Source organism: Pogoniulus pusillus, chromosome 24 (genome assembly GCF_015220805.1).
Source record: "Pogoniulus pusillus isolate bPogPus1 chromosome 24, bPogPus1.pri, whole genome shotgun sequence".
Classification (NCBI taxonomy): domain Eukaryota; kingdom Metazoa; phylum Chordata; class Aves; order Piciformes; family Lybiidae; genus Pogoniulus; species Pogoniulus pusillus.
In genome coordinates, this window is record NC_087287.1 from 7,760,086 (window position 1) to 7,785,660 (window position 25,575).

Below are 25,575 nucleotides of genomic sequence, written 5' to 3' on the forward strand. Positions count from 1 at the left end.
AAACCTCTCTCAATCTACAGCAGAAGGGGAAAAAAGTAGTCAGTTAATTCTGAAGATGCAGAAAGCTGAAACAATCTTGGCTAGTATTAACATTAAAATTATGTTAATTACTGGATGTCATTCCCATTCACATTAGAACTTAGAAATAAGTACTTTGAGAAAAGTCTTGGTTTATGTACCATCAGATTCTACTACTCCCATTATGACCTTAAGAGACTGAAATAGACAAAAAAATATTAGACTGCAGGACCCTATTTAGACAGTCCACTCTACCTGGAACCAGGTTTCTTCTGAGTAATAAACAATCCTGCAAAAGAACATGGACTCTGTGAACCCCCCATCACCTCCATACCTACTACAGTCACAGCATGTGTACCTGTTACCTTAAATATTGCTGAGGGAGTAAAATATACTTGAAGAATGAGAACTAGGGTGCATTCAAAGCATGGACCTGCCAAAAACACAAGCCTTGCATATACTTCCCTAGCAACTCTTTCTTCACTGAGAGAGTCATTGGCTACTGGAATGGGCTGCCCAGGAAGGTGGTGGAGTCGCCGTCCCTGGGGCTGTTCAAGGCAAGATTGGACATGGCACTTGGTGCCATGGTCTAGCCATAAGAATTGCGGTAAAGGGTTGGACTTGATGATCTGTGAGGTCTTTTCCAACCTTGTTGATACTGTGAACTCCTCAGGCCTGAAAACAGTCTGTTATCACCCCAGTCTGCCTCTGTCTGAAAGCCCACTGTGCACAGACAGGACAACTCTAGGGACAACAGCTTGCTCAAACGTGTTTATGCCTCACACATGTGCCAAAGGCCCTTTAGCCTTTCTAAGGTCCCATGAATCTCCTCAAGTGACTGAAACCTGGAAAGACAGTGACCAAAGAGTAATGGACACTGGTAGCAACAGCAGCCTTCTCATCTCACACATTCAGCTTAAGGACAGGAAGCCACTGCACTGCATACCAGGTGTTCAGTGGACTATCTGTGTTGACTTCACACAGCCTATTTCAGGCTTACTTCTATTTTAACGAAATTTGAGGCAGCTAGCATGGTTTGGATGGTGTCTTCAGCCAAGGCAAATCTCTCTGGCAAATATGCTCAAGGGAGGAGTCACAAACTTAGCTTGCTTATCCACTACCAGTGACTAACACTCATACCCAGATAATCCCACAAACCATCACTGGGGTTATAAATAGGTAACCAGTGTCAGTACTTAACATGCAGAATCCCAAGGACTAGCATGACAAAAATAGCTGCAGAGGCTGCATTTCAGTATTTCATTCTATACCTGCTAATCAGCAGACAATAAGAAGCAGTTTCAAGTTTCACATACTACTTTAAGTGTTCTATCTTTCCAATAGTCTTTATTTGGGCAGCTTTGCTTTTGATAGCAGCTTACCTTTGCACCATGTATTTCTAGATTTTCCCTGTAGTACAAGATGTTCTCACAAAGTTAAACAATTATAAATATTAGAACTTACTTAATTTTAAGCTAATTACTTCAGTTATATCCAGATGCATCATTGAGGCCTGAATATGCTAGCTAGGGATCCTGATGTCCAAGTAGAAATTGTATTTATTCAAACATATACAATTTTGTTCATGATTCCAAATAAAGGCAAACAGTAAATGAATCACTCATCCTTCACAGACAGAAACTTATATACACAGGATACAGCAAACAGAACTCTGAAGCACCATTACTGTAGCTAGGTAAATGTACTTTTGGAGGACCATAACTGCAGTTAAACCACTGAGTCAACAGTAAATCAGAAAACTCCTACCTAGTAGGTGTTTGTTTTAGCAGCAAAACCTAATCCACAGCAGAACAAGAGCCTTTATTACACACTGGTTACACTGACTTTATACAGCACAAAGGTCCCACCACCACACCCTTTTTCAATAGTGAGGAAATGTCAGACAAGACAACCATACACAAGTGGATAACAGGTTTCACCCAAGTAGTTAGGAATTTGTCTCCAAATGCAGAAGGGACATGGCATTTGTCAGCCTTCCATTATTGGATTTCATGTAGCACTGGAATGGAACCTAATCACAGGAAGCTGCTGTCAAGAGGTTACGAACAGTGCAAAGTAAGATAAATCCATTTGTGTTTAAAGGGACTATGAAACAAAGCTGAGTGAGAACAAAGATGCTGTAAGCAAAAATGACTATTTCCAAAGCAACTAAATATGCCTCAATATAAACCTCACCAAATACTAAGTGCTTAAAAACCGCTTTATTTTCCTCATAAAACTCCCATTGTCTCATTTAGTCCTAGCAATACTTAGGAATTCCAAAATGTCCTCTGTCCATACTACTTCCCTTGTTCTATTATCAGCTCAAGTGTTTTGGCACTAACAGGAGAATGATGACTAAGACAGTGAGGACAAAAAAAAACCAGCTTCAGCTGTTTTTAGCCTTTAAAAGGTGTTTTTCTTACAAGAATCTATAGTGAAACTTTTCTAGTATTTATTTTAGACTCTGTCAGAAGACTAACTCCTAAGACAAAAGGCACCAAACACCAGGAAAAAGCTACAAGGATGAAATCCAAAGAAAGGATGTACAGGCTTAAATCCCATTCTCCCTCCCTCCTCCTCACAAGGAGTTCAAGGAATAAATATAGTCTGCATTAAGTAAACATGCAACAGAACTCCTTTTCAAACAACAGAGTTTCTGTGAACTGAACTTAAAGAAAGCAGCACAGTTGTACTATAAAAACTACTCATTAGGTACACTTAAAAATCTAATATATTTTCTTCCCTTTTCAATGGGCACAGTATCCATCATCACTGGCTTTGACTGGTATTAGTAAATCACATCTCTTCCTTAAATGAAATATTCAGTCAAGTAAGTAGCAGGCAGAGGTTTTTCCACAGTTCATTTTCAAACCAAAAGCAGCATGTAGCTTCATTGGTGCAAGTAGCTAATGTGGAATTTGAGAGAGAAAAAGTGAAAGCTATACAGAATTGAGCCAGAATTTTAATCTAGAAACTACAATGATGCCAGAGATGTCCAGCGTAAGGATGAGAAAGCAAAGGGTCAGGAAAACTGAAGATATCAGCTAAGAAAGAACCCACACAGACATGCTCCAGGCAAAGAAAATAGAATGAGAATTCTGAAATGCTGTTCACTTCATTGATACAGTCTTCACGAGAAACAACCAGAGAAAACACTCACCATAGGCTGTCCAGGTTCAGAAAACTTAACTTTAATATCTTGCAGATGTTTCAAGATTGGCTCATCATATTCCTAAGAGAAAAAACCCCAAACCTAATCAGCAAGCGATATTTTTAAGAACAAAATTTTAACCTGGCTTTCTTGCTCAAGCTGTTCTTCAGAAAGAACCCAACCTTTTAATTGTACAGCAATTGTAGTTGAAGTTCAGATTTTGATCCAAATTTCTTAATTGTAGTTGCAAACACAATGTATAAAATTTTCAATCATTATGCCTTGCCTTCAGTAAATAAAGATGTTGCTGTAGTGGAGTGCAGAGGCACTACTGAACATAACATTGTTCAGGCTATTTACTGCTAGCAAGATTCACGGGAAGATGCACTGCAGGGAAGCCTTCCTTAACAGTGTAAAAAAGCAATTAATAGGCTGTGGACAAAATTACCTAAGCTGTTTCATATGAATTAACCAAACCATGGGTAGGTTTATAATATCCTTGTGAAAAATCATCCTTTGTGGACTCAAAAACTGCAGGGGAACAGCTGTAAGTAGCACATGAGCTTGCATTTTAGTGTCATTACAAGATCATTTCCTGAACAATGCACACAGTGTTAAGCAGTTTGGGTCACCTGCTCTGCTTATCTATCACTGCCCTTTCAAGCATCTTCAAGAATAGTATTAGGGACCCTGAAGACTCAGATTTGGTCTCTCACATATTCTACATTCACCACTAACTGAAAAAAGTAGCAATTATTTTTTTTATGACAGAAATTATTCTTTCAGAGGAAACACTCACCTGTACTAATTCACTGAGCATATCTACATTCCTAAAGATAGTAAACCAGAAGTCTGGAATTCCTTTGACATTTGTCTCTTCTGCTTCCCCTTTTTCATCTATTACCACTGCGTTTTTCAGGTCATCCTGTGAGACAAATGCAGAAACATGCAAGTAGTCATGGTTTTATTTATTAATATTTAATCAACAGAGGTAGCTCTAAGAGATATTCACCATCTCTGCAGCTGCATTTAGAAACAGTGTAAGTTTCAACTTCATTTACTGGGATAAGGAATATTTAAGAGAAAGCTTATTTACACAACCAGACACATACACATTTAATTCAGACTTTCATTTGGAACTGTTCTGTGCTTCAATGCCTCCCTGGAACAGGCTGCCCAGTGAGGTGGAGGAGCCACCATCCCTGGAGGTGTTTAGAAGATGCTTGGATCAAAAGCTTAAGGACATGTACAGGTTATGGGTGGACCTGAACTTAAGGACTGTTCCAAACAGGCAATTCTGTGATTGTGACTAAGCAGACAGTGACCATTTCATTGTCTTGACAAACAGAAATAACTGAAGAGCATTTCTATCTTTCTATGCACAAAGAAAATACATTTCCCATTCCTGCAGCTTTATATGTCACTTGCAGTGTTTCACCCAAAAAATTAAAATTGAACTTTACCCTCTGAAACACTGTTTTAGCTCCCAAATTCTGCAGAATACTTGGGTATAATTTGGTGTCATGGACACTCCTTTTTATGCTATCTTTAATATTTAATATTTTGTAGGATTTCTTACATATAACTGATGTCAAATACCATAAAAAAGGAAAGTCACTTCATCTCAAATAAGCAGGAAAATTTGCAGCCTAAATTAGTTGTTGCACCTTTCCTTTTACACCACTAGATAGCAGCAAATATTTAAGATCATCTAAACAGCAACTACTGGGCGTTACAACTAGCCAAGGACATGAAGCAGTTTACTTGCCATCTAAACATGTCTCTGATTTTGTAACAGCATGGAATATGGTCTGTTGATGCTGAATTTACACAAAACTGCATACATTTGTTTTGCTTATGCACAGGGAGTGTTGTGTCCTGCTAAATCTCATGAGATCGGTGAAAACAAAGAGAACAATCTGCATTGTACACAGAACAGCATCCAAAGGAAACTGCAAGAAAACAGGTCAAGGCAAAAACACAACGAAAACCCGATAGAAAGGCAAATGTGGCAGTTTAAGTAGGCCACATCTCTGAGAAAAAGAGCTAAGTATACCTGTCCAAAAATAAGGCAGCCTACACATTACCCCTCCTACATCTAGACAGTTCCTACTCACCAGATGAGTAGTAGTAATCCATTAGCCAACAGATACTTCATTAGGTCTATTCCATTTTAAGACCAAACAATAAGTGTTCAAACTTCATTTAGGGAAATAAAAGCTAATTATGTCCCCCAAAATAAAAGGGACAGGCAGACAAACAGCCATCCTTCTATTATCTTGGGATATGATGTAGCACTGGAATGGAACCCATCAGCAGAAGGATACTGTTAACAGGTTACGAACAGTGCAAATAGCACCAACTTTTCAGTTTGCTCAAGTCACAAACTTAAGAAAAAGCTAAACAGAAGTTTAAAAGCTTTCACTGGACCTGACAGTGTATTCATCACAAGAGTAAATTGTTGCTAAAACCTTTATGAGTCTGTCAATGGCAAGTGCTGCACAGGAATTAGTTCTGTACAGTACATCTGTAGTTCATTACCCAGCTTGTACTCACAGCTAGTTTTTCTTCTTCTTCATTTTCACTGTGCCATTCTGACTCCGCATCTGTGGGTTCAGCTTCCCCATTAATAAACTCTCTTCTCTGTGTCAGAAAAATCAAGAATGTAATTGAAGATGTAAAATTATCTATATGCAACAAAACTGACTCAGCCAGGAGATGACAAAGATAAAGTCTTCCCACCTTATCAAAAAGGGGTTGATAGAGCGCTGCATATTTTCTCTCTAAATCATGTACTTCTTCATAGAATTTAGCTTCTATATGGGCACATTTCACCTGGAGTTGTTTCAAGGCATCAATTCTTCTTTTCACTGCTTTTGGTAAACTAAAACACAAACAGTTTTAGGTTAAAAGAAAGTTAGCTGCCTCAGCACTGCTTAACTGTGAAACAGGCTGCTGGGGCCACCACCCTCCCCATTTAGCTCAGAGATCTGAAATTAATACCTCTGTTTACAACACTTGTAAACAAAGGAACAGCCTCGAGTTGTGCCAGGAGAGGTTTAGGTTGGACATTAGGAACAGTTTCTTCTCTGAAAGTATTGTCGAGCCCAGGAACAAGCTGCCCAGGGAAGTGGATGAATCATTGCCCTTGAAGTGATTCAAAACACATATAGACATGGTGCTAAGGGACATGTTTTAGCAGCAGACTTGGTAGTGTTAGGTTAATGTTTGGACACTATCTTAAAGGTCTTTTCCAGTCTAAAAAAATCTTGATTCAATAAGACAGACAGGGACAATCTTTTTATCAGGGCCTGTGATAGGACAAGGGGTCATGGTTTTAAGCTACAAGATGAAGGAGTTAGACCAGAGAAAAGGAAGAAACCTTTTACACTGTGTGGCAAGACAGTGCCCCACATTGCCCAGGGAGATGGTATAAGTCCCATCTCTGGAAACAGTCCAGGTCAGGTTGGACAGGGCTCTGAAGGAACTGCTCTAGTAATGTCCAACCACTTTGCAGCAAACACAGACTAGATGGACTTCAAAAAGTCCTTTCCAGCCCAAAACACTCTATGATCTAAACTTTGAGACTCAAGTTGTGCTGATCCATCTCTGAAAATAAAAGGAACGGATCATTTGACAGAGGAAAGCTTCAATTTGTGGGTAATATACAGAAAGTACACATTATCCACCTGTAAACTACTAAGAATTTATACCTAGGCAGGTGAAAAGAATTTTTTACCATTTATCTGTTAAAAAAGAGGTCCACCAGCTATCCTTAAACAAGAAATAAACCCACAAATATCTACTAAAGGAAAAAGTTTGAAGTTTAAGCCTACTCTACAGCTAATATAAACTAAGCTTCAACCCAGGGAGTTACAGGTCCTCAATTCCCCACCACATCCTGGACAGCAATCTTCTAGAGGTCAATCTATGTAGCATATCCCTTGACAGAATAAGGGTCAGAGAAGGAAACAAAAGCAAGGGAACAGAGCTATTTTTAACAAAAAAGTAACAGCAAGAAAAAATATTGAACTGTGTGCTAGTTTGAAGCAAGCTAGAATGTTTTGGTAACAGAACTAGATAACGGGCAGTGAAATGAAAAAACAATTGTGTCTACTTCTCTCACAGTCACGCTGAGAACTCTGGGAAGAAGAAGAAAACATTCTCCATTTTGTTCTCTCACTCTTGCTTTGGCTTTAGACCTGGTCACATCTCATTAACCCTGCTCCTACTAACCTTGCTCCCTAACCTCTTGGCTGCACCTCTTTTCTTCCTGAGAACTGGGGTAAGGTTGAGAGGGACGGGGGGAGGTGTTGGGGTGGTTTGAGAGCCCCTCCTGGGGACTCAGGTTTCTGGGAGGGGAGTTGTGCTTTTGTATTGTTTATCCTTTGTATATTTCTGTATATAATTGTATATAACTGTATATATTGTAAATAGCTGCTTGTAAATTCTGCTAGCTGTAAATAAATTGCTTCATCTATATTCCCAGGGTCCGTCTGAGTTAGCTGGGGCAAATTCAAAAGTGTGGGGGGGCGGGGTAACCCCCAAACCATCACATTTTTTATTGGCTTTCCCAACGTGGGGCTAGATATTTCAGTGAGTGGAAATTAGCTCTGGGAATTAAGATGAAGCTAATCAAGCAGCTATTGTACTTGGTGGGGATTGCTGTGTGGCCTGTTTTCTGGTTTTTTGTGTACAACTGGATCAAAGATCAAATTGGTTATTTCTTGCTTCATGTAGTTTTTAAGAAGGCTAAAGTTAAGCTTTCAAACATGTTCTGGAGCTGGGGTGATTTTATTCTTGGTTATGCTGGTTTTAATATCTCTGAGAATATTACCAAGGACATTACAGGAGCTCTGGTCAATAATGTGACAATCAATGGAAATTCTGCTTTAAATATGGCTCTAATGAGAGTTATTCAGCCTAAGACAGGAATTCCAACTGTTTGTATAGGTACATGCTCGTGTAAAACTGTTTTTCTTCTCACAGTTTTTAATATTTGCCTCATGATTTTAATATTCATATTAATTTTGGCATTATTGGTGAAAAATTCTAAACCAGTTTCTGTAAGAGCTAGGAAAAATTCTGTGTCTCAGAAGCAGTCTCTTTCACAGCAAAACAAGGGAACACAGTCATCGGCTTCCCCCTTGCCAGCCTCTGCCCCTCCTTCTCCAAGTGCTGGGAACACAGCCAATGTTCCCGCCACTAATGTAAACTTCTCGTGTTTCCACCCCTGAGGCAAACGGTTGAACTGGTACTGGATTCCTCTCCAGGTGAATGCAAACTGAGGCCTGCACTCCTTTGCTATGGGAATAGAGAAGAAGGCATTAGCAATGTCATGGTAGCTCTGGGGTAGAGTGCTTGCCTGCCGTGCAAAAGGTCCCAAGTTCGATTCCTGTCTAGACTCTGTGGCGTTGTTTTTCTAACCAAGAATAAAATCACCCCAGCTCCAGAACATGTTTGAAAGCTTAACTTTAGCCTTCTTAAAAACTACATGAAGCAAGAAATAACCAATTTGATCTTTGATCCAGTTGTACACAAAAAACCAGAAAACAGGCCACACAGCAATCCCCACCAAGTACAATAGCTGCTTGATTAGCTTCATCTTAATTCCCAGAGCTAATTTCCACTCACTGAAATATCTAGCCCCACGTTGGGAAAGCCAATAAAAAATGTGATGGTTTGGGGGTTACCCCGCCCCCCCACACTTTTGAATTTGCCCCAGCTAACTCAGACGGACCCTGGGAATATAGATGAAGCAATTTATTTACAGCTAGCAGAATTTACAAGCAGCTATTTACAATATATACAGTTATATACAATTATATACAGAAATATACAAAGGATAAACAATACAAAAGCACAACTCCCCTCCCAGAAACCTGAGTCCCCAGGAGGGGCTCTCAAACCACCCCAACACCTCCCCCCGTCCCTCTCAACCTTACCCCAGTTCTCAGGAAGAAAAGAGGTGCAGCCAAGAGGTTAGGGAGCAAGGTTAGTAGGAGCAGGGTTAATGAGATGTGACCAGGTCTAAAGCCAAAGCAAGAGTGAGAGAACAAAATGGAGAATGTTTTCTTCTTCTTCCCAGAGTTCTCAGCGTGACTGTGAGAGAAGTAGACACAATTGTTTTTTCATTTCACTGCCCGTTATCTAGTTCTGTTACCAAAACATTCTAGCTTGCTTCAAACTAGCACAAACTGGACAAAACTTCATTTGCAGTTATGCACAACTAAACCATAAAACTTCTTCCTTCCAGAAGCAGCTCACTATGAATCATGGTTTAAGTCCATCATTTTTCTAAGTGAATCATTTGTTCTAATTTCCTGACTTAATTATACAATAATAACAGTCTATTATGTTTTCAGCCTTTCAAGAATGGTATTATGCTCTGTACTTACGTTTCAATGTAACTTGAAGGAGTAAGCGCTGCATTGTCAAGACGTTCCTGTAGTGCTGCCAGGACCTGTGGATTTTGCATCACCTGGTCTGCTAGCTTGTCTACGAATAGTAAAAAAGCCATTTTTAAACTAAATCTCAAAGTGTCAATGGTGCTTTTGTCACACTGTGTATTACAACAGCCACAGTAAAAATACTGCTTTACAGCACTATGGTTTATAATTCCACCAAAATTACCTCAGGATCAGATTTCAGAAAACCAAAATTGGGTAACGATAGAAAACACCTTTCTCTTCACAATTATATCACACGGTGCTTTTAAGAGCTAGGAGTACACTGAACACAGAAGCAAATTTCCTGTCTTTTTAAGTTAAAAAGTGCAAAATAGGAGCTTCTCTATCCTCCCTCTGTACTAGGTTGTAAGTCACAAATAAATTTGCAAGAGAATTATCACTGAATTACACTTCCAAAACGTTTGTAGAGGTCTTTTCCAGTAAGTTCTGACTCCTGAAAAATACTGACAAAAGTTTTGTCCCCTGTACAGGGTGGCATTGTGACCATTTTCTTGACAGCTACTGATTTTATGCATCAAGATCATAGAATCTTTTACACGTAGATACTTCTACAATCTGTGTAACTCCTCAGTCATCAAGACAGTTCACAGAAGGGTATTTTTATGGGAGGTTAGAGCTAACATGCTTCAAGTTATGAGTTAAAAATCCTCACTAATGGGTCACCAGGGAAGACATTTGCTTTTCAAATCTTCCAATTCTTTCTTACTGCCCTCTCTCCCCAGAGATTTAAAAAAAAAAAAGCAATAAATTGTTTAGCACACTAACTTCAGGAAGCTTTAAAATAGGTAATTTGTGTATCTTTGAGTTTTGGTGTTTGTTTGGGAGCAGGTGTTGTTTGGTTTGTTTTTTCCCTTTAAATCCAACTTGACTATAAGGATTACTGAATAGTGTCTACCAGTTTATGTATGATCTCCAACTGCCAGCCACAAAGGCTTTCTTATAAAAAGTAGCAAGACCTAAAGAATACCCAAGGACAATAACTGTGAAACAGATTTCACTCTTACAAATTTGACTGGTCAGGTTAATAACAATGGAACTTTAGCTTTTCCACACACAGAAGCAATAACTTGAAAAGCATTACTCAGCAGTTATCTACAGATACTCCAAATGACCTGGTCTATACAGGTCTTATTGCAATGTATCTTGTGGGTTATTTCATCCAACAGTGAAGCATCCTAGTCACAACCTATGCAAAAATCCTTTCACTATTACTACAACCTTGCCTTTAGCTCGCTCCTGGCCGCAATAAACACACAAAACATCAGCAAGTGAAGTTAGCCTAGAAACCATTGTTTTCTTTCAATACTGAACACACCTGTAATCTTGACTGTAAAGACACTTCAATACACAAAGCAAGAGGCTTACTCCCCCTTTGCAACATTACCTACTACTGTATCTCTTACCTTTTTTGTCACTTGCATTTTTAGCACCCTCCACAGAATCTGAAGCAGTATCTTCTGTTTTACTGAAAGAATTAAAAGTGTAATGTATTAAAATGCATCCTTTCATAAAAATGTTAACACTGAAGAACAGATTCTGATTTTTCAGTGTTTACTACAGGGCAAGTTCTGTAAGCAAACATGCCACTAAAAGACATGCGCTTATGTCTTCAAACCTCTCAATTTAAAAGTCAGGACACAAAACTAATTCTCCTGAGATTAACAGGATGCAAAGAAAAGGAAAAACAAAAAAGCAAAAGAATCCCAAACAACGTCAAAAAATTCTCAACAGGTAAATTTCTCTCAGGTGAACAGCTGGCCTTTCATCTGTATTGGGTCACTCTGGAAAGGAAAATGTTATTACAAGAGAAAATACAAGGCACCCTTCTACTCTAAGTGATGAAGAAAAATAGAAGAAAGGACACAGATGGGTAAGAATGGAAGATAAACAAGAGATGGGTAAGAATGGAAGATAAACAAGAGATCAAAGCTCTGTGTTTTGACCTTCTATATGAAGTTGCTTTGATTAATGGAAAAGGCATCTGCTAAAAGGTCCCTGTCCTACTTATTTCCCTGCTGCAACATCTTCCATCACACTTTCCTTGCTGAAGCATGAGAGGGCCCAGAATAGGCCAATTGCCAGGAAGCATTCCCTGCATTGGTTGCAAGAGACCAAATGAGTACTGCTGAAGTGCACCCTAACTGAGACCCAGCAGGAGAAAAGATATCATATATGCAGATGGGTATTAGTCACCGGATAGACTAGCTTATCCAGCTTACCCCGCTGTACTGCTGGCCTCAAACACCAGCATCACGCATCTATTTACACCAGTTTAACAACAGTTACTTGTTCCAAAAGTGCTGTAACAACTGAAAAAAACAAACAAACCAACAAGACAACAAACCAGTGCCTTGTGTATGCTTCAATCACAGAAACACTCAAGTCTTTAGAGCATTTAAATATCAACACTGAAAACTGAATCAAGACAACACAAATGCTGTTAATCCAAGAACAGAGCCATTCTGTATCCAACACACAACAAACGTTTTGCCTTGCCTATAAGGAAACAGTTTAGGTCAAGAAAATATGAATGTTTTATTCTAAAATAAGTTGGGTCATTCACTCCTCATGGGTTAAATTTTACTCTCCCATGGAAGACCAGATATGCATTTGGCTTTACCTTGATTTAATTTCAAGAAAGCAGTCCAACATACCTGTTATCTGCCATCTGTGTGCCTGTATCCACCTGCAAGTTGAAACACAAGATTTAAAAATACTGTAATGGCAATTGCTTTGCCTCAACAGGTCACTGTTTAAAACCTCAATATAAATTAACAGCTACTGCTTTTGCTAAGAAATTCATCAAGCATAATCTCTCACAGCAAAGTGAAGAGGCACTATAATACCCAACCTAGACTAGAGCTTGCTCTATTTTTGAAGTCTATTAGGTGTTTTCACTTAACCCTTTAAAACGTTTTTCTGCTAATACTCCAGATGTTAATCCGTTCCTATCAGACCACAAGTCTCAGTTTGAAGACAAGTGTCAGAGTTGCTAACACTATTCTGCATTCCATTAAAAAAAAACAAATCCAAAGATGACAAATACATTATTTCATAATTCCTTGACAGCATCACAGTACATAATGAATTTTTCATCTCTGCATGTACTATACTGCTATGTTTGATCTGAAAATTAACAATGGAAGTTGAAATTAATTACCACGACTTCAGAATTGTTTTCTATAGTCACCTAAACAGAAAAATAGCCCTGACAGAATAGGCAGGTGAGGCATATTTCTGTGACTAGCTGCTTCAGCTACACTGCACAGCAATCTGAAACTGCTACTAGATATATGGAAGTAACACAATGAAGGGAAGAAAATTCACCAAGACTATAGTTGCTGTCAAAAACCCTAGAGGTAGAAGCCCCTGTATAAAGATTGGTCTTGAATTTATTTATCAGGAGAAAACAACAGGATATAGAGAAGATGAAGTCTTGGCATTAGCAATAATTGGAATAAAGTTTAACAACCACTTCAGCCTCCAGGACCTAAATTAACTATCCTGAGAAACCAGAGGGTGTCAGACTGCCAACTTCTTTTGCTGTTATTTATTTATTTACTGGGGGAAATACTCAAGGCTGAACAACTATTTTAGTCATACAGGCTGGGTTTTTTTTTCCCCCTCTTATTCTAAACAGTTCATCACAACTCCAAGTCATCATTACATACCATATGGAAGCCTGAAGCCTATGGAAGTGGTATTTCCAATACATTAAAGAAAGCAGATGTTGTTTTGCAAGTTAAATTTAGTTTAAAAAGTACCTTCCATCATTTATGAGAGCAGACAGGGCTGATTTCTCAGATTCTGTATTAGCTCAGCCGCCAATATTGAGCTACCAAAGAACAACCTGAGTGCTGATGGCAACTTGAGTAGGCAGCCAGAGCTGGGGACTCAGAGATCACATCTGTCCCACCTGGGAAATGCCTTCTCTAAGCTACAAAAGCAACACTTTAAAACCACTAGAGTTGAAGAGCTTTAGTATATTAAGAGCATACTTCAGGTTACTCCACAGCATGCAAAACATGCTTAACATCTACCAAAAAAACCATGCAAGTCCATCCTATAGGTTAAGTAGAGGAACAAACAAAAGGGTTTTTTCGTGGACTAGGTTTGTTTCAGCAATCCAGGCATATTTATTCACAAACACTTCATTCTTGATTTAAATATAACAGAAAGTGACAATGCAGCAACCATCTGTTAGAGCAAAACAGAAGAATTCTACTGTCCTACAGCAGGAGAAATAAAGGAACACACCAGCGTTTCCTTCCACAGGAGACAGATGACAGGAAAAAAGAAATACAATTGCAAACTGACCTAAAAATCAGAGTTCAGCCAACAAGTTATACAGTCCTAGTCACTATCAGAAGAAGCAACAGCAAGCAACAAAAAACACAGACTCCCATTACTTTAAAATTAGCCTCAAAGTCTTGTCTCCTTCAACCTAGAGCCAACAAAGGAGCTAATGGAAAAAAATCCACTTCACACAGAAGAAATCCTCCTGCTCAGTTGTTTGTGCTGTGTTTCTTGCACAGAAATCCTGCTGAGGGAAGATGAGATTCTCAGTCCATCTCTATTAGTGTTTGGAAAACATCAAATTAAGTTCTTATAATTTCAGTAATCCTTAAATAAAGCTTGAGTTGCTCCACTGGAACAGACTTGAATCAAGCATGTTCTGTCAAAAGCCATTCACCTAAGTGGCAAGAAGCAACAACAGAAATGAGTAAAAACTACACCATTCCCTGGTGCAAATACATACTTTAAAGTCTTGTTTCACTCCTCAAAGTTGTTCCTTTGGCAACTAAGAAGTAAAAAGAAGGATATAAATAAATAAGTAGAAGCAGCTTCCTTACAAAACAGCTTGTGATTCCCAGTTGCATTACAGCTGACTTCTATGACTTTACTGCAATGCACTTGCCAACAAAGCTGAAGTAAAAGCTGGTGAAAACAGGGAAAGGGAAAGCAAAATGATTTTAGAGACAAGTAAAATGCACACCTAGCTGAAAAAGCACATCTGCAAAGCACTGAGTCTTCATATTTACTGCCTTAGTTATTCTCCAAGCAAGCAAGCTCAGTTTGCAAACAGTCAAGACACGAAAAAGTTACCAGTACTCTAAAAAAATACTAATAAAGGTACTATTATCATCATCACTATGACCACCTAAAAAAGGTCAAATTAATAACTCGTTTCTTCTGGACAACTCACTGTTTTCCAATGACTACTGCAAGCGTGAAGCTCTGAGGAAAGAGAGGATTGCATCAACCATATGTCGCACAGAGGAGGCTGCTGCCACTTGTCTAGCACAAACATCACACACCATTAGTTACCTACAGCAGCAGGAAACTGTAAACTTGTTGCACACTAAAATAACCAAAGTTCATTATAAGGGCAGCTAACACCCTGAAGGGTGCAACTTGAAAGGAAATATCTGTACATTCAAAGGCAAGCCATACCCAGAGTTCTTTCTACTACAAAAGCCCATGTCTTGTACGAACCCTCTAAACACAACTAGAATACAAAGAAACTAAGACTCCCGAACTCACCGAAAGACTTCTACCCACAACTGTTACCGGGTTTTGTAACTACAACAAAGAAGGGAAAGTTATGACTTCCGTTCTAGAGCCGCTAGGATGCAACCCTGTGGGAAGGCACTAACCTATTAGCCTGATACTTCTGGTAAGGGAAATGAGAATAACCAGTAAAAAAACAGACAAGGGGAAACTCATTAACCTGTTCCCCAGGTCCTGAACAAGTGTTGTTGAATACTTAGTATTCCCTCAAGAAAACTTTCTAAGATTAACCTATTTGGCCTAGAGATGACTTTATAAAAATTTGCTTCGTGGTTCTGGTTTCACCGAAAACTTACACAATTGCTTCCCTACCGTTGTATTTTGAAGCCTCGTAAGAATATGTTACAGAAATAGTCAGATATATCCTACAAACGCTGGAATTATATGCAGCGAAAGTCTGCAGCAAGAGGGAAAATTTTAAGCACTCGCTTTGGAGATGGGCACCTCGAAATTAAACACCGAACCCTCAAAACCTCACACCACGTTGAAGTGACACAAGATCGTGAATGAGGGCAAACGAAAAGACCGCGCCTGACCTAAGTGGCTGAGTTTGACTCAACCCGAGAACCACTGGATGAGAGACGGAGGAACTATTCACCACAAACAACAGCCCTCCCACCCGCTTCCTCCCCCACTTCCCCCGGGAGGGCGGGGGAGGGAGGGCTCGCTGCCAGGCTTCCCCGGCCAGGCGGCAGCAGCCATACATGTGGCCGAAACCGCTGCGTTCCCCTCCACCGTCGCAGTCGAGAAACGCTAACTCGCCGTTTTCTCAGTCCAAACTTCTCAAGTCTGCCTTAAAATGGTGCCTGATCAGGCCAGGCCCGCCCCTCCACGGCGGGCAGCTGCAGGCAGACCCCGCTACCACCGAGCTCCACCCCGGAGCAGGCCCTACAGCGCCCGCACCAGCACGGCGATGGTCCTCGCGGGCGGCCAGGGCCCTCTGCTACCTGCCGGGACTCGGCCGCCCGAAGCCGGGAGCCTGGCGTTGCACCCAGGCCGCGTCCCCGCCGCGCCCTCACCTGCCCTCACGCCGCGTCCCTCGCCCGCAGAGGCAGCAGCGCCAGCCGCTCGGCTCCTCGCAGGCTCGCCACGGGCTGCGCCGCCGCCAACAAAGCCTCCGCCGATTGGCGGAAGAGCGGCTGCCTCGCCCAGCAAAAACGCCGCCGATTGGCTCTAGCGCCGCCGGGGCCGCCGCGCCGCACGCGGGCCATGTTGACTATCGGCCGTGCGGCGCTCAGCCAATCAGAGCGGGAGCGCGGCCCGGGGAAGGGGGGGCCGCGGAGGGGGATGCGCACGCGGCGCTGGCGGCGCGCGGAGGGGGATCGCGTGATGGGGCACGCGGCTGCGTCCTTAAAGCGCGGCGGCGCCATGGGGGCGTGCGGCGGCGCCTTAGGGGTGCGCCGGGAGGAAGGCTTTGTCGGGCGGCCCGTGGCCTTAGCAGGCCTGGGCAGAGCGGTGTCTTTAGCCGCCCCGTCAGATACATGCTGGAGACCGGAATCTAGCGGTCCCAGCCGCGGCAGAGAAGGACTGACGGCCGCGGATTTGCTCCCGGTGCTCTGTGCGTGGCAGTTCAGAGGCTGCGGGCTGGACATGCCTCTGGAGTGCTGCGGGACGGTGACCGCTGCGGCACGCAGCCTCTCTCTGCCCTCCTTCTGCTTGTCGTTAAGATAACCTGTGCCGGGGGCTAGGAGATGCAGCTGCTGAGGCGCACGGCCCCCAGCTGGCATTTAGCACACGGGAGCGGCTTCCCAGTTTGTGCAGCAGCGAGGAGCCGAGCAGTTTGTCTTCCTGCCTGCGCTGTATAGTTTATTGGCCCAGCAGGTACACGGGTGTATTTGAAGCGTTGTGCTTTACCTAGCTAAACATGTGATCATGGTTTTAAGAGCCTTCCTGTACATTACATGGGTAAAACTAAACCTTCAAAGTTGTGAAGAACAGAGTGCTTACTATTTAAACAAACAAACCAAAATGCCCTTTCTGATAATGCAGCTGTTAGCTTTTCCAGCATTGTTTCCTAGGCTAGACATGGACATAATCTCCTCTTCCATAAAAAAAGGGGAAAACAACAAAAGCCCCTAACAGCCCAGCTGTTGTTTGCATGGCAGTCTATAAGCAGATGCTTTGTAGCATGGTGTTGGGAACAGCGGAATAGGAAAAGCTTCCAATGCTTTATTGTGCCAGTGGATTCCCTTCTAAAAAAAGGTGTTTTTTCCAAGTCTGCAACTTGGGCTTCAATTTCAATAATTACTGACTAGTGCTAATCATCACAATCCTTTCAGTAGGCAAGATTAACATTTCAAAATTATTCATACATTATTAATAAATAATACAGTAATGCTGAATACTAATATTGTAGTAATTCCAATGACAAGAATATCAGGAATTACTCATTAAAAGCAGGACTGTAATTGAAGAATAGGTGTTTAAGAGTTAGTTGCACAAACAAGCTCAAGGACATGATCAATGGAAGGTTCTGCCATTGAATTATAGAATGCACTGGGTTGGAAAGGACCTCCAAAAGTCACCTCTCCTGCAGTAAGCAGGGACACCCCCACCTAGAACAAGTTGCTCACAGCCCCATCAAGCTTGAGCTTTAGTGTCTCCAGAGATGAGGCTTCCACCACCTCCTTGGGTTCCAGCATTCCACCACCCTCAGAGTAAAGAAATTCTTCCTAATATCCAAGCGTCAACTTCTTTGCTTCCAGCTCCATTTCCTTGTTTCTCCAAACCAGATCTTTTTGCTAACATCAGCAGGTTAACAACCTCCTTGTATTTTCATGTATTCTTATTTTGGGACAACTTTATTCACAGTAGTGGCAACATTTTATTTTCAGCCTTCCAAAGAAGAGCATAAAGGACTCTGAAGGACAAATCTATCTGAAGGTGTACGCTATACTTTTGTTCCGGTTGCTGGTTCATAGCTGTCAAGTATTCTTTTATGTTTTTTCTGTCAACCTCCATTTTGTTAAAAAGTGTTTTTCCTTTCCACACAGATGATGTTTGGAGTACAAACTCCAAAGTTTGTCTCTGACAAAGATGTAGGTAGTAGGTTTTGCTCAGTCATTTGATCTAGCTGCACGTTTCTGCTGCTACAGGAGCACACAGCTGTTCATTGGGCTGTTCATTGCATCACTCTGCATTTCGTGGCATTTGTAGTGTTTGTCTCTCTGCAGTAGTTGCTGCCATGTTGATGCAGTTCTCATATGCTGCAAACCCTGAATTGAATTAAAATTAGGATGGTCCTGTAAAAGTTAATTTGGTAGCTTCTGACCAATTACTGAAGCCTTGAATCAGGCTAGAGTGCTGGAAGTACTTGGCTTTCTTCCTTCACTGATCTACACTGAAGTAAACATATTTAAATTACATCATATCCTTGGATATTTAGTGCCCCTCTTCAAAGGCATTTATCTCCCATGATCAGTGAATGATTTCTGCTGCTGTCTATCCTCTTGTAACATGGTGGTAGACTTAGGACTGTGCATAAGGCACAATCTGTGGAGTCATCTTGCTGTCAGGTGCTCCTGCCCTGCAGAGATCTGCAAAAAAAGATACTTGCTGAATCACCCTGGCCAGCATACAAGAGCTTGGAGAACCAAAGCTAAGAGGAGAAATTATGGCAGAGGTGCTGAAACAGATGCAGTAGACACTGGAGAGAACTTAGGCTGAGATCTGTAACTGGCATTAAAATGCCCGTGTCTTCTGCCCTTGGGTGGCTATTCATGGAAACTGCTCTCACAGCCTAATTGGAGAGAGAAGACTTGGTTTGTCAATGCTTTCTTCTGGAGGGGAAGGAAGAACTTTGATCATTGCTAAGTGGAATCTTGGTACTACATAGCTAATGTGCCTCTTAATTATTTTCTTCTGTCTCAAGAGACGTGTTAAGTACTATGGATGTGGTACATCATCCTGTATAGAAATCATCCTGTGAAATCAGAGAGGAGTAAAAAGTTCCTTTCCATATGTGAGTGGTAGAAATTGTGTTACTGAAGAGGCAGCTAAAGTTGATCTGACAACTACCACCACCTGAAAATGTTTAAACTTAGCTTCAAATGTAGAAAAGGAAGCTGAAGGTGTGTACTCTGTGTGGCAGAGATGTGCTTGCTTGCATACGCAAAATGCCATCAGTGGTTTCCTGGAATAGCAGAGAGCAAAGACAAAGGTTAGGATAAAGCTGCTAAAGAGAGTATCATAAATGTAATTAGGCACTCATTAAATGTTTCAAGTCTTTGAAAAGATCAGTGGCAACAAGAGCAGACTGACAGATCCACAGATTTTTCTACCAATATCTGCACAAGCTGAGCGAAGGGGAACTTGTTCTCGTTAGTGGAGCAGTGTTCCTATGTGATGTTAATCTGAGTATTCACATTAGAAAGGCTGAAAGGCAGACTTTGAGCAACAGACAGAAACACAATTTGCTGCTGCCACACTTGGCCTTCAGTCAAGAGTACAATTAAAAACAGAACCACCGCACTTCTACCTTGCTGTGCCAGCTCTGAATAAATTCTTTGCTAGGAAATTGAAACCTCCATGTTGCACAGACTAACACAAGAGTTTACTTTGGGGACCTTCATTTCCATAATGCTTGGAAAAATCACATTCCAGGTTGGCTTCACCAAACGTGTGCACATAAACATCTTAAAATAAAAAAAACCAACAAAATACTGTGCAGTTTGTCTTCTCCCTTTTCCTTGCTGAGACAGACAGGTGACTCAGCCACCCACTGCAGACCACTGCTGTCGATTCTCTTCTGCTGCTGCCAGGTCACTGTCACTAAGCAAGTGAAGTGGAATTTGTGGATGTGCCACCTTGGTGGACTGCCAGGGAACAGGGGGTGTGCTGAGGGTTCATAATCCCACAGATTGATTGGCAGACCCTCACCAAAAATGTCATCTTAAACAGCCTGCAGCCAAGGCTGGCTGCAGCATTCTGTCTTTGCAAGCAAATTTCCCTTCACCAGGGCGTGATGCACACTGTTCCTTTTAGGCTGCAGAGGGGCTAGAAGTAACTATCTGTAGCAGCTCTGGAGCTTGTTTTTTGCTACAGATTCCAGGAGACTAGGTCTGTTTTCCTGACACTTTGCCAAGGTAATTGTTTTTTTGATTCTATTGCTTAAAAAAAGGAACTCAAAATATAGGCAAAACTGATATTATTTGGAAAGAATGAATTAACTTCCTGTTTGTGTAACAAGGTAAAAATATTTTAGCAGCCACTGTACATTGATTGCCAATTTATGTGGGGTTTTCTCTCTTTTTAATGGAAATTACTTGGGCATGTCAACAAACTCACGTATGTTTTATGAAGCAGACATTTTCCTTGCTAACTTCCAAGGACAGTTGAAACAGGAAGAGGAAATTGCAGCTGGAAGGCCAGTTCAAGTCTAGGGAAAATAAGTTCAAGTATGGGAATGTTTTGAGGGCTTTACACTGCTGGAGGAGTCTAGTGACAAGCTTGAAGAAGGCAACTTTTGAAAATGCATGAACTAGATAGCACCGTGCTATAAAAAGCAGCAAAGAGTAAGTATCTGCATGGAAGACGCTAGGTGAGCCTGGAGAGGAGAGGATTTCAAAGGCTCTGATCCTTATGATGTCTATGAAAAGAATCGCATTGATTTTAGGCAACTTTTGTTGTGTTCAAAGAGAATTCACAGGCAGGAACACTGTTAGGCTGTGTCAGAAGAAAGATTAATTTAGCAGCACTGATGTTTCAGATAAGGATTCTTTCAAATCATAGTTTAAAACAAACTGACAGACAAAAACAAAGAAATGGGAAGCAGGAGCTAAATAATTTTGGTGGTAGAATACTGCAGTGACCCTTATCTGACACGAGCGTGGGAGGAAGCAGCGTGTGTGTGTGTGGAAAGCATACAGAAAGAATGGAAGATAACTTCTGAAGAACACAAGTCTGAAATGCTTATAAGATCTGTGTAAGGAGAGTTGTCCCAGAAATAAAATGAATCATTTGGGAAAAGAAAAAGGCTTATTTTTGCTTTTTCTATTTCTTCTACATTGATGCAGCAGTTAAACCATGGAATTGGATGAGATTCTACTAAAAACACAGCAAGAGATAAAAAAATCAGGGTGTGTGTGGAGCAAAAGCCAAGATGTTATCCTGCAGTATCCATGAAGTACAATCCAGGATTAACAACATCTTCTCTACAGCTGCATACTAATTAGTTTTAAGCAAGCCTGAACTCAGGTCACAAAAGAAATAAAAATCTGTATGCAAATTGCTGTCAGTATTTCACACTAAGCAGCAACTTCAGAAGCAACCTAAGCACATTCCAGCCCTTCATGGATATCCTGAGTGCACATCCATCTCGGGGCAGCGCGGAAGCATGTTGGGGAAAAAACACCAAGCTGGTAGTGTTGAAGTGGGTTAGAATCTAAAATGGTGTCAAAATGTGACTGATCTGTTCCCAGAACAATGGGTGGAGAGGTTGCCTTCGTGGCTGTGGCTCACCCTCTGAGGTACCAGTGTGCAGTTTAAACAGGCATTTATACCATTAAGTGGAAACTAGCAGAATAATCTAACGCTGAATGCAAAAAGAATTAAGTTAGTAATAGCAAGCTAAAGGAAAAGCTGCAGTGTGGTGTAAACCACACTTCAAAAAGCTGGTTGTGGGATAAAGATAAGCTCTCTGTTCTTCCTGCTACACAAAGGTCACATACAACTTGTACTTCACAACAGATTTTATTCTTTGCATACGAGATGCATGTGCTTTACTGACCTTAACATTATGTATGTTTCCAAAGGCAAATATAGACAAACCAGACAAAAAACCCCACTAGACCTTTCTGCTACTCCAAATGTATTTATTCCTCAAAGGAGGAATATAAATATAAAAATATAAAGAAAGAGTAAAGATGTTTTCTCTCTCAATTAAGGAAAGAAACACAGCATAAACTTAAGAGCTGGGAGAGCAGAGATGTCACAGTATGGCCTTCTGCAAGTCACCATGAGGCTTAGTAATACTTGATTAATATAGTTCTGCATATCAGGTGCTTGGCTGTTGCACAGTAGATGAGATATCTTCTAGGATTTCCTGAACTTTAAACTCATTTAGTAACCAGTGAAATGCATTATTAAGCCAACAGAGAACTGTTCTTGCAGACACAATGTGACTGTACAACATACGACAGATGATTAATTCAGGGTTAAATTCTCATGTTACAAACATCGCTCTTGAATAATGAGCAGCATATAGCTGTACTTCCTAATTGCAAACCAATGCACAAACTGTATCTCAGTTAGAAACCCTCTGTTAATTTCCCATGGCTCTCAACAGGTAATTAGGAACTGAGCACTTCAGGTAATCAGGTCCTCTGGTAGTATTCCTGTTTCCTTTGAGGGATAGCTCCAAGAACACACCACCCTCTGCCATTAGCCATTCATATCTTTCTTATGTGCATTTGCCTTGTACTTACCCACTTGGTTGCAGCTGCAGGTTGAGCAGAGATGATGATCTGTTCCCTTTTGCAACAAAGGGACTGTTAGCTTCTACTATGCAAAGTGTTCTGGGTACACTTATGAGAGGTTTTAATAACAGCAGCTAGAGTAAGTATCATAGTGGAACTACCCAATTTTCCTGCTTATGTAAAAGATACTAAAGTCATCTGGAAAATACTGCTCTTACTGTGGGAAAAATTACTCAGCTCCCATTTAGTAGTAGATTTTGCTGACCGTGACAATTCCAGAATGCAAGCCGCTGTGGGTCTTAGATAGAGATCAGTATGCAGGACAAATTAACCAAAGCCTGGGCAGCTATAATAAACAAGAATCCTGTGGATTTGCTGACTGAGCAGCACCTTCCCAAACTGAACTGGCAGCCATTCAACCTGCCACTGTTGTCGTGAAGAAACTCTTAGGGGTTGGGGTTTGTTTTTGTTGTTGGTTGTTTTTTTTTTAAGAATGGCTTTTTATTGACTTTCCAGATGACATTATTAATCCACCTAAATTGGATTTTTACTTTGCACATAATAGAAAGTGTAAACAGAAACCTGAGCAGCATATGCTCACTTCTTCAGTGGTGACCTGGCACTTGCCTTCTATAACAAGTCCTGTTGTCTTCAGTTTGCGCTTCCGTTCTGAACCATTTGTAGGTACTCCTTGTAAAGCTTTTCTTGGGTTTCATAAAGTTTCTTTAGCTTCTTAATCTGTCCTTTGCTGAGTTCTTTGCCTTCTGTATCATGGGTGGGAAATCCCTGAAATATTTTAAAAATATTTTTAAAAGAGATTACTTAAGATAAATCCTTGGACTGCTTTTGCTTCTTATGGAGTCATGTTTAAATAAGATGGGGAGATAATGTCATAATGGCAGGCTGTCAGGATGGGATACATCTTGGCTACTTTCAGTCAGCTAGCTTTGCCTAATTGTTCCCTTTCTAGCTAATGAAGAAGCAAAGGATGCATGTATTTTCTGTCCTGTACTAAGGAAAGCTTAGACAACTAATTTCTAGATGGTTATAGCTAAGAGAATAATGACTAATCCCTAAACAGATGGTTAAGAGAACACTATTTTAATCATACTATCATATTGAATCCATGACTTAAAGCAAAAGCAGTATGAGATATTTATTCTCAGTAGAGAAAGTAGGATCAGAGGTTTTACAGACACTCCTTGGCTTGCAGGGGTGTTTTCCAATATTTACACTCTCCATTCTTACTTGTCCCCAGGGCTTGAATTGGTGAAGGTAAGGAGGACAAGCAGAAGCAGGATCAATGCCCTGGATGAAGCACCACTGAGTTATGTTTTCCAAGTAACACCTTTTATGTTCCAGAGGAACAAAATAAAAGGCAGTTATCTCTACAGTGCCTTCAGAGATCCTTTGCTAAGAGAGGGAAGAATGGGCTGAACCAAGAAGGAAGCACAGGACCTCTCTGAAAAACATCAGTTCTGGCAAAGTTGGGGAATTTGTATTTGCAAATTAATTCCTTGCCTTCCAACAGAGTAATAAATCTGTGAACAAACATCATACCCAACATTTTTCTCTGCAGTGAGAGGTGCCAGAGAAGATCAACATGTAATGAAAATACCCTTGAAAGGATGGCTAACAGAGAACCTTGCTCTCCAGTGCAAGGTATGTGCAGTGAAATGAACACATTGTCTTTTCTTGCTTTCTTTGCCTCCTCTCACTGCCCTGAAGGTTCTGAAACAAGATCAACTACATGTATAGGTGATTATGTACAAGTGGGGAAGGAAAACAACTCCTTAGCTAAAGAAAAGTCTCTTACATTTTCATCAAACATGGAATATTTGTCATGTTCTGTTTTAAACATTTCATGTGGTGGAATCTTCATTTTTGCAAGTTTTGCTGCCTGTAATACAAAACATGCATTAACATCACAGTTGATTACTGACAGCCTGTCACACATTGAAAAGGAAAGGCAGAGTATAATTTGCAAATCAAAGAGTATTTAATTCAGAATTGTTTATCATGTGGAAAGAAATTTTCATTGAGGAACAATTCAGTGACTTGTAGCTGTGCTTGCCTAGGGGAAAAATATGATTTAAATCTGTAGAGAACCACTTAATAAAATAAGTGTACTGCAGGAACTCAAAATAACTCACTTATATACTCCAAAAATGACATCTGATTTCTGCTAATTTGGTTCCTTAGTGTTTTAGGTGCAAACACAAAGTGATTAGTTGTTATGAGTAAATAATATTCACCATATTAATGCACTGCAAAGGGAACCAACCTTCACCAGGAGTTTCCTGCTGACAGGCACAGGTTTCTATGAAGGTCACAGCAGGACCAGGGTGCAAGTAATTGCACTGAAAATAAACTGAGCTTTCACTTTGCTGTAAATGAGCACATCTCAGAATCATTTCAAGTAATTTACTCCCAATATAAAGGAATCATCTTTTTGAAAGAATGCAAAAAACTACTTAGAATTCGTGGATGAGAGATGCTATTTGTCTGGATGTCTCTCTGCACACAATGCTCTCTAAAAGTTTACTTCCTTTCTTAACCCAGAAAAGCATTTCCTGTACTGTTAAAGTCATCAGTATGGCAAACAATCTTTTCCTTATGATTCCATCTCCTCTGGCTGTCCAGTCCTCATCCAAAGCCCAGAATGTTTTGAGCTATCTTAATTCCAATTGTAGAGATAAAAAATGGTTTCACAAAACACTACAGTTCAGAATTCAATCATAGGGACCAAGGAGATTCTTAAAGAGGAAAAAAAAAATCTTTTCACATGTACACACAATACTGGAAGAGAAGAAAATAATAAATGACACAAGCAAAATCTTTGCTAACAGGCACGTAAGGTACTAAGCTGGCAATTAAGGAAGTAATACTGTCTGTACACTGAAATAAGTGCTACAAGTTCTCCTAAGAACTTCTTGCAGCCTTTAGT

At 40.7% G+C, this 25,575-nt stretch overlaps 2 protein-coding genes and 2 non-coding genes across 11 annotated transcripts in view; all 4 read right to left on the reverse strand.

Moving 5' to 3' along the window:
• Nucleotides 1-16,386, reverse strand: part of NAP1L4 (nucleosome assembly protein 1 like 4) — a 30,830-nt gene extending 14,444 nt beyond the window's left edge. For 3 of the 4 annotated variants that reach the window (XM_064163217.1, XM_064163219.1, XM_064163220.1), the window contains exons 1-9: nt 16,233-16,386; nt 14,402-14,443; nt 12,297-12,328; nt 11,046-11,107; nt 9,571-9,670; nt 5,915-6,056; nt 5,729-5,815; nt 3,972-4,097; nt 3,182-3,253 (exon numbers count right to left, since the gene is read on the reverse strand). In XM_064163217.1, the coding sequence (XP_064019287.1) occupies nt 3,182-3,253; nt 3,972-4,097; nt 5,729-5,815; nt 5,915-6,056; nt 9,571-9,670; nt 11,046-11,107; nt 12,297-12,310 (603 nt within the window). In that variant the 5' untranslated portion in view covers nt 12,311-12,328; nt 14,402-14,443; nt 16,233-16,386. The remainder of the gene's footprint in view (nt 1-3,181; nt 3,254-3,971; nt 4,098-5,728; nt 5,816-5,914; nt 6,057-9,570; nt 9,671-11,045; nt 11,108-12,296; nt 12,329-14,401; nt 14,444-16,232) is intronic. The other variant, XM_064163218.1, reaches the window with a different exon arrangement.
• Nucleotides 1,973-2,093, reverse strand: LOC135186389 (small nucleolar RNA SNORA54). Its single transcript, XR_010306834.1, has one exon. It is a non-coding gene; the product is annotated as a small nucleolar RNA SNORA54 (small nucleolar RNA).
• LOC135186395 (small nucleolar RNA SNORA54) lies at nt 5,397-5,524 on the reverse strand. The gene has a single exon (XR_010306839.1). It is a non-coding gene; the product is annotated as a small nucleolar RNA SNORA54 (small nucleolar RNA).
• A 961-nt stretch (nt 16,387-17,347) lies between the features above and the next one.
• CARS1 (cysteinyl-tRNA synthetase 1) overlaps nt 17,348-25,575 on the reverse strand; it is a 39,462-nt gene continuing 31,234 nt past the window's right edge. For 2 of the 5 annotated variants that reach the window (XM_064163230.1, XM_064163226.1), the window contains 2 exons: nt 24,445-24,528; nt 21,885-23,414 (listed from right to left, as the gene is read on the reverse strand). In XM_064163230.1, the coding sequence (XP_064019300.1) occupies nt 23,280-23,414; nt 24,445-24,528 (219 nt within the window). In that variant the 3' untranslated portion in view covers nt 21,885-23,279. The other 3 variants (XM_064163228.1, XM_064163229.1, XM_064163227.1) reach the window with 3 other exon arrangements.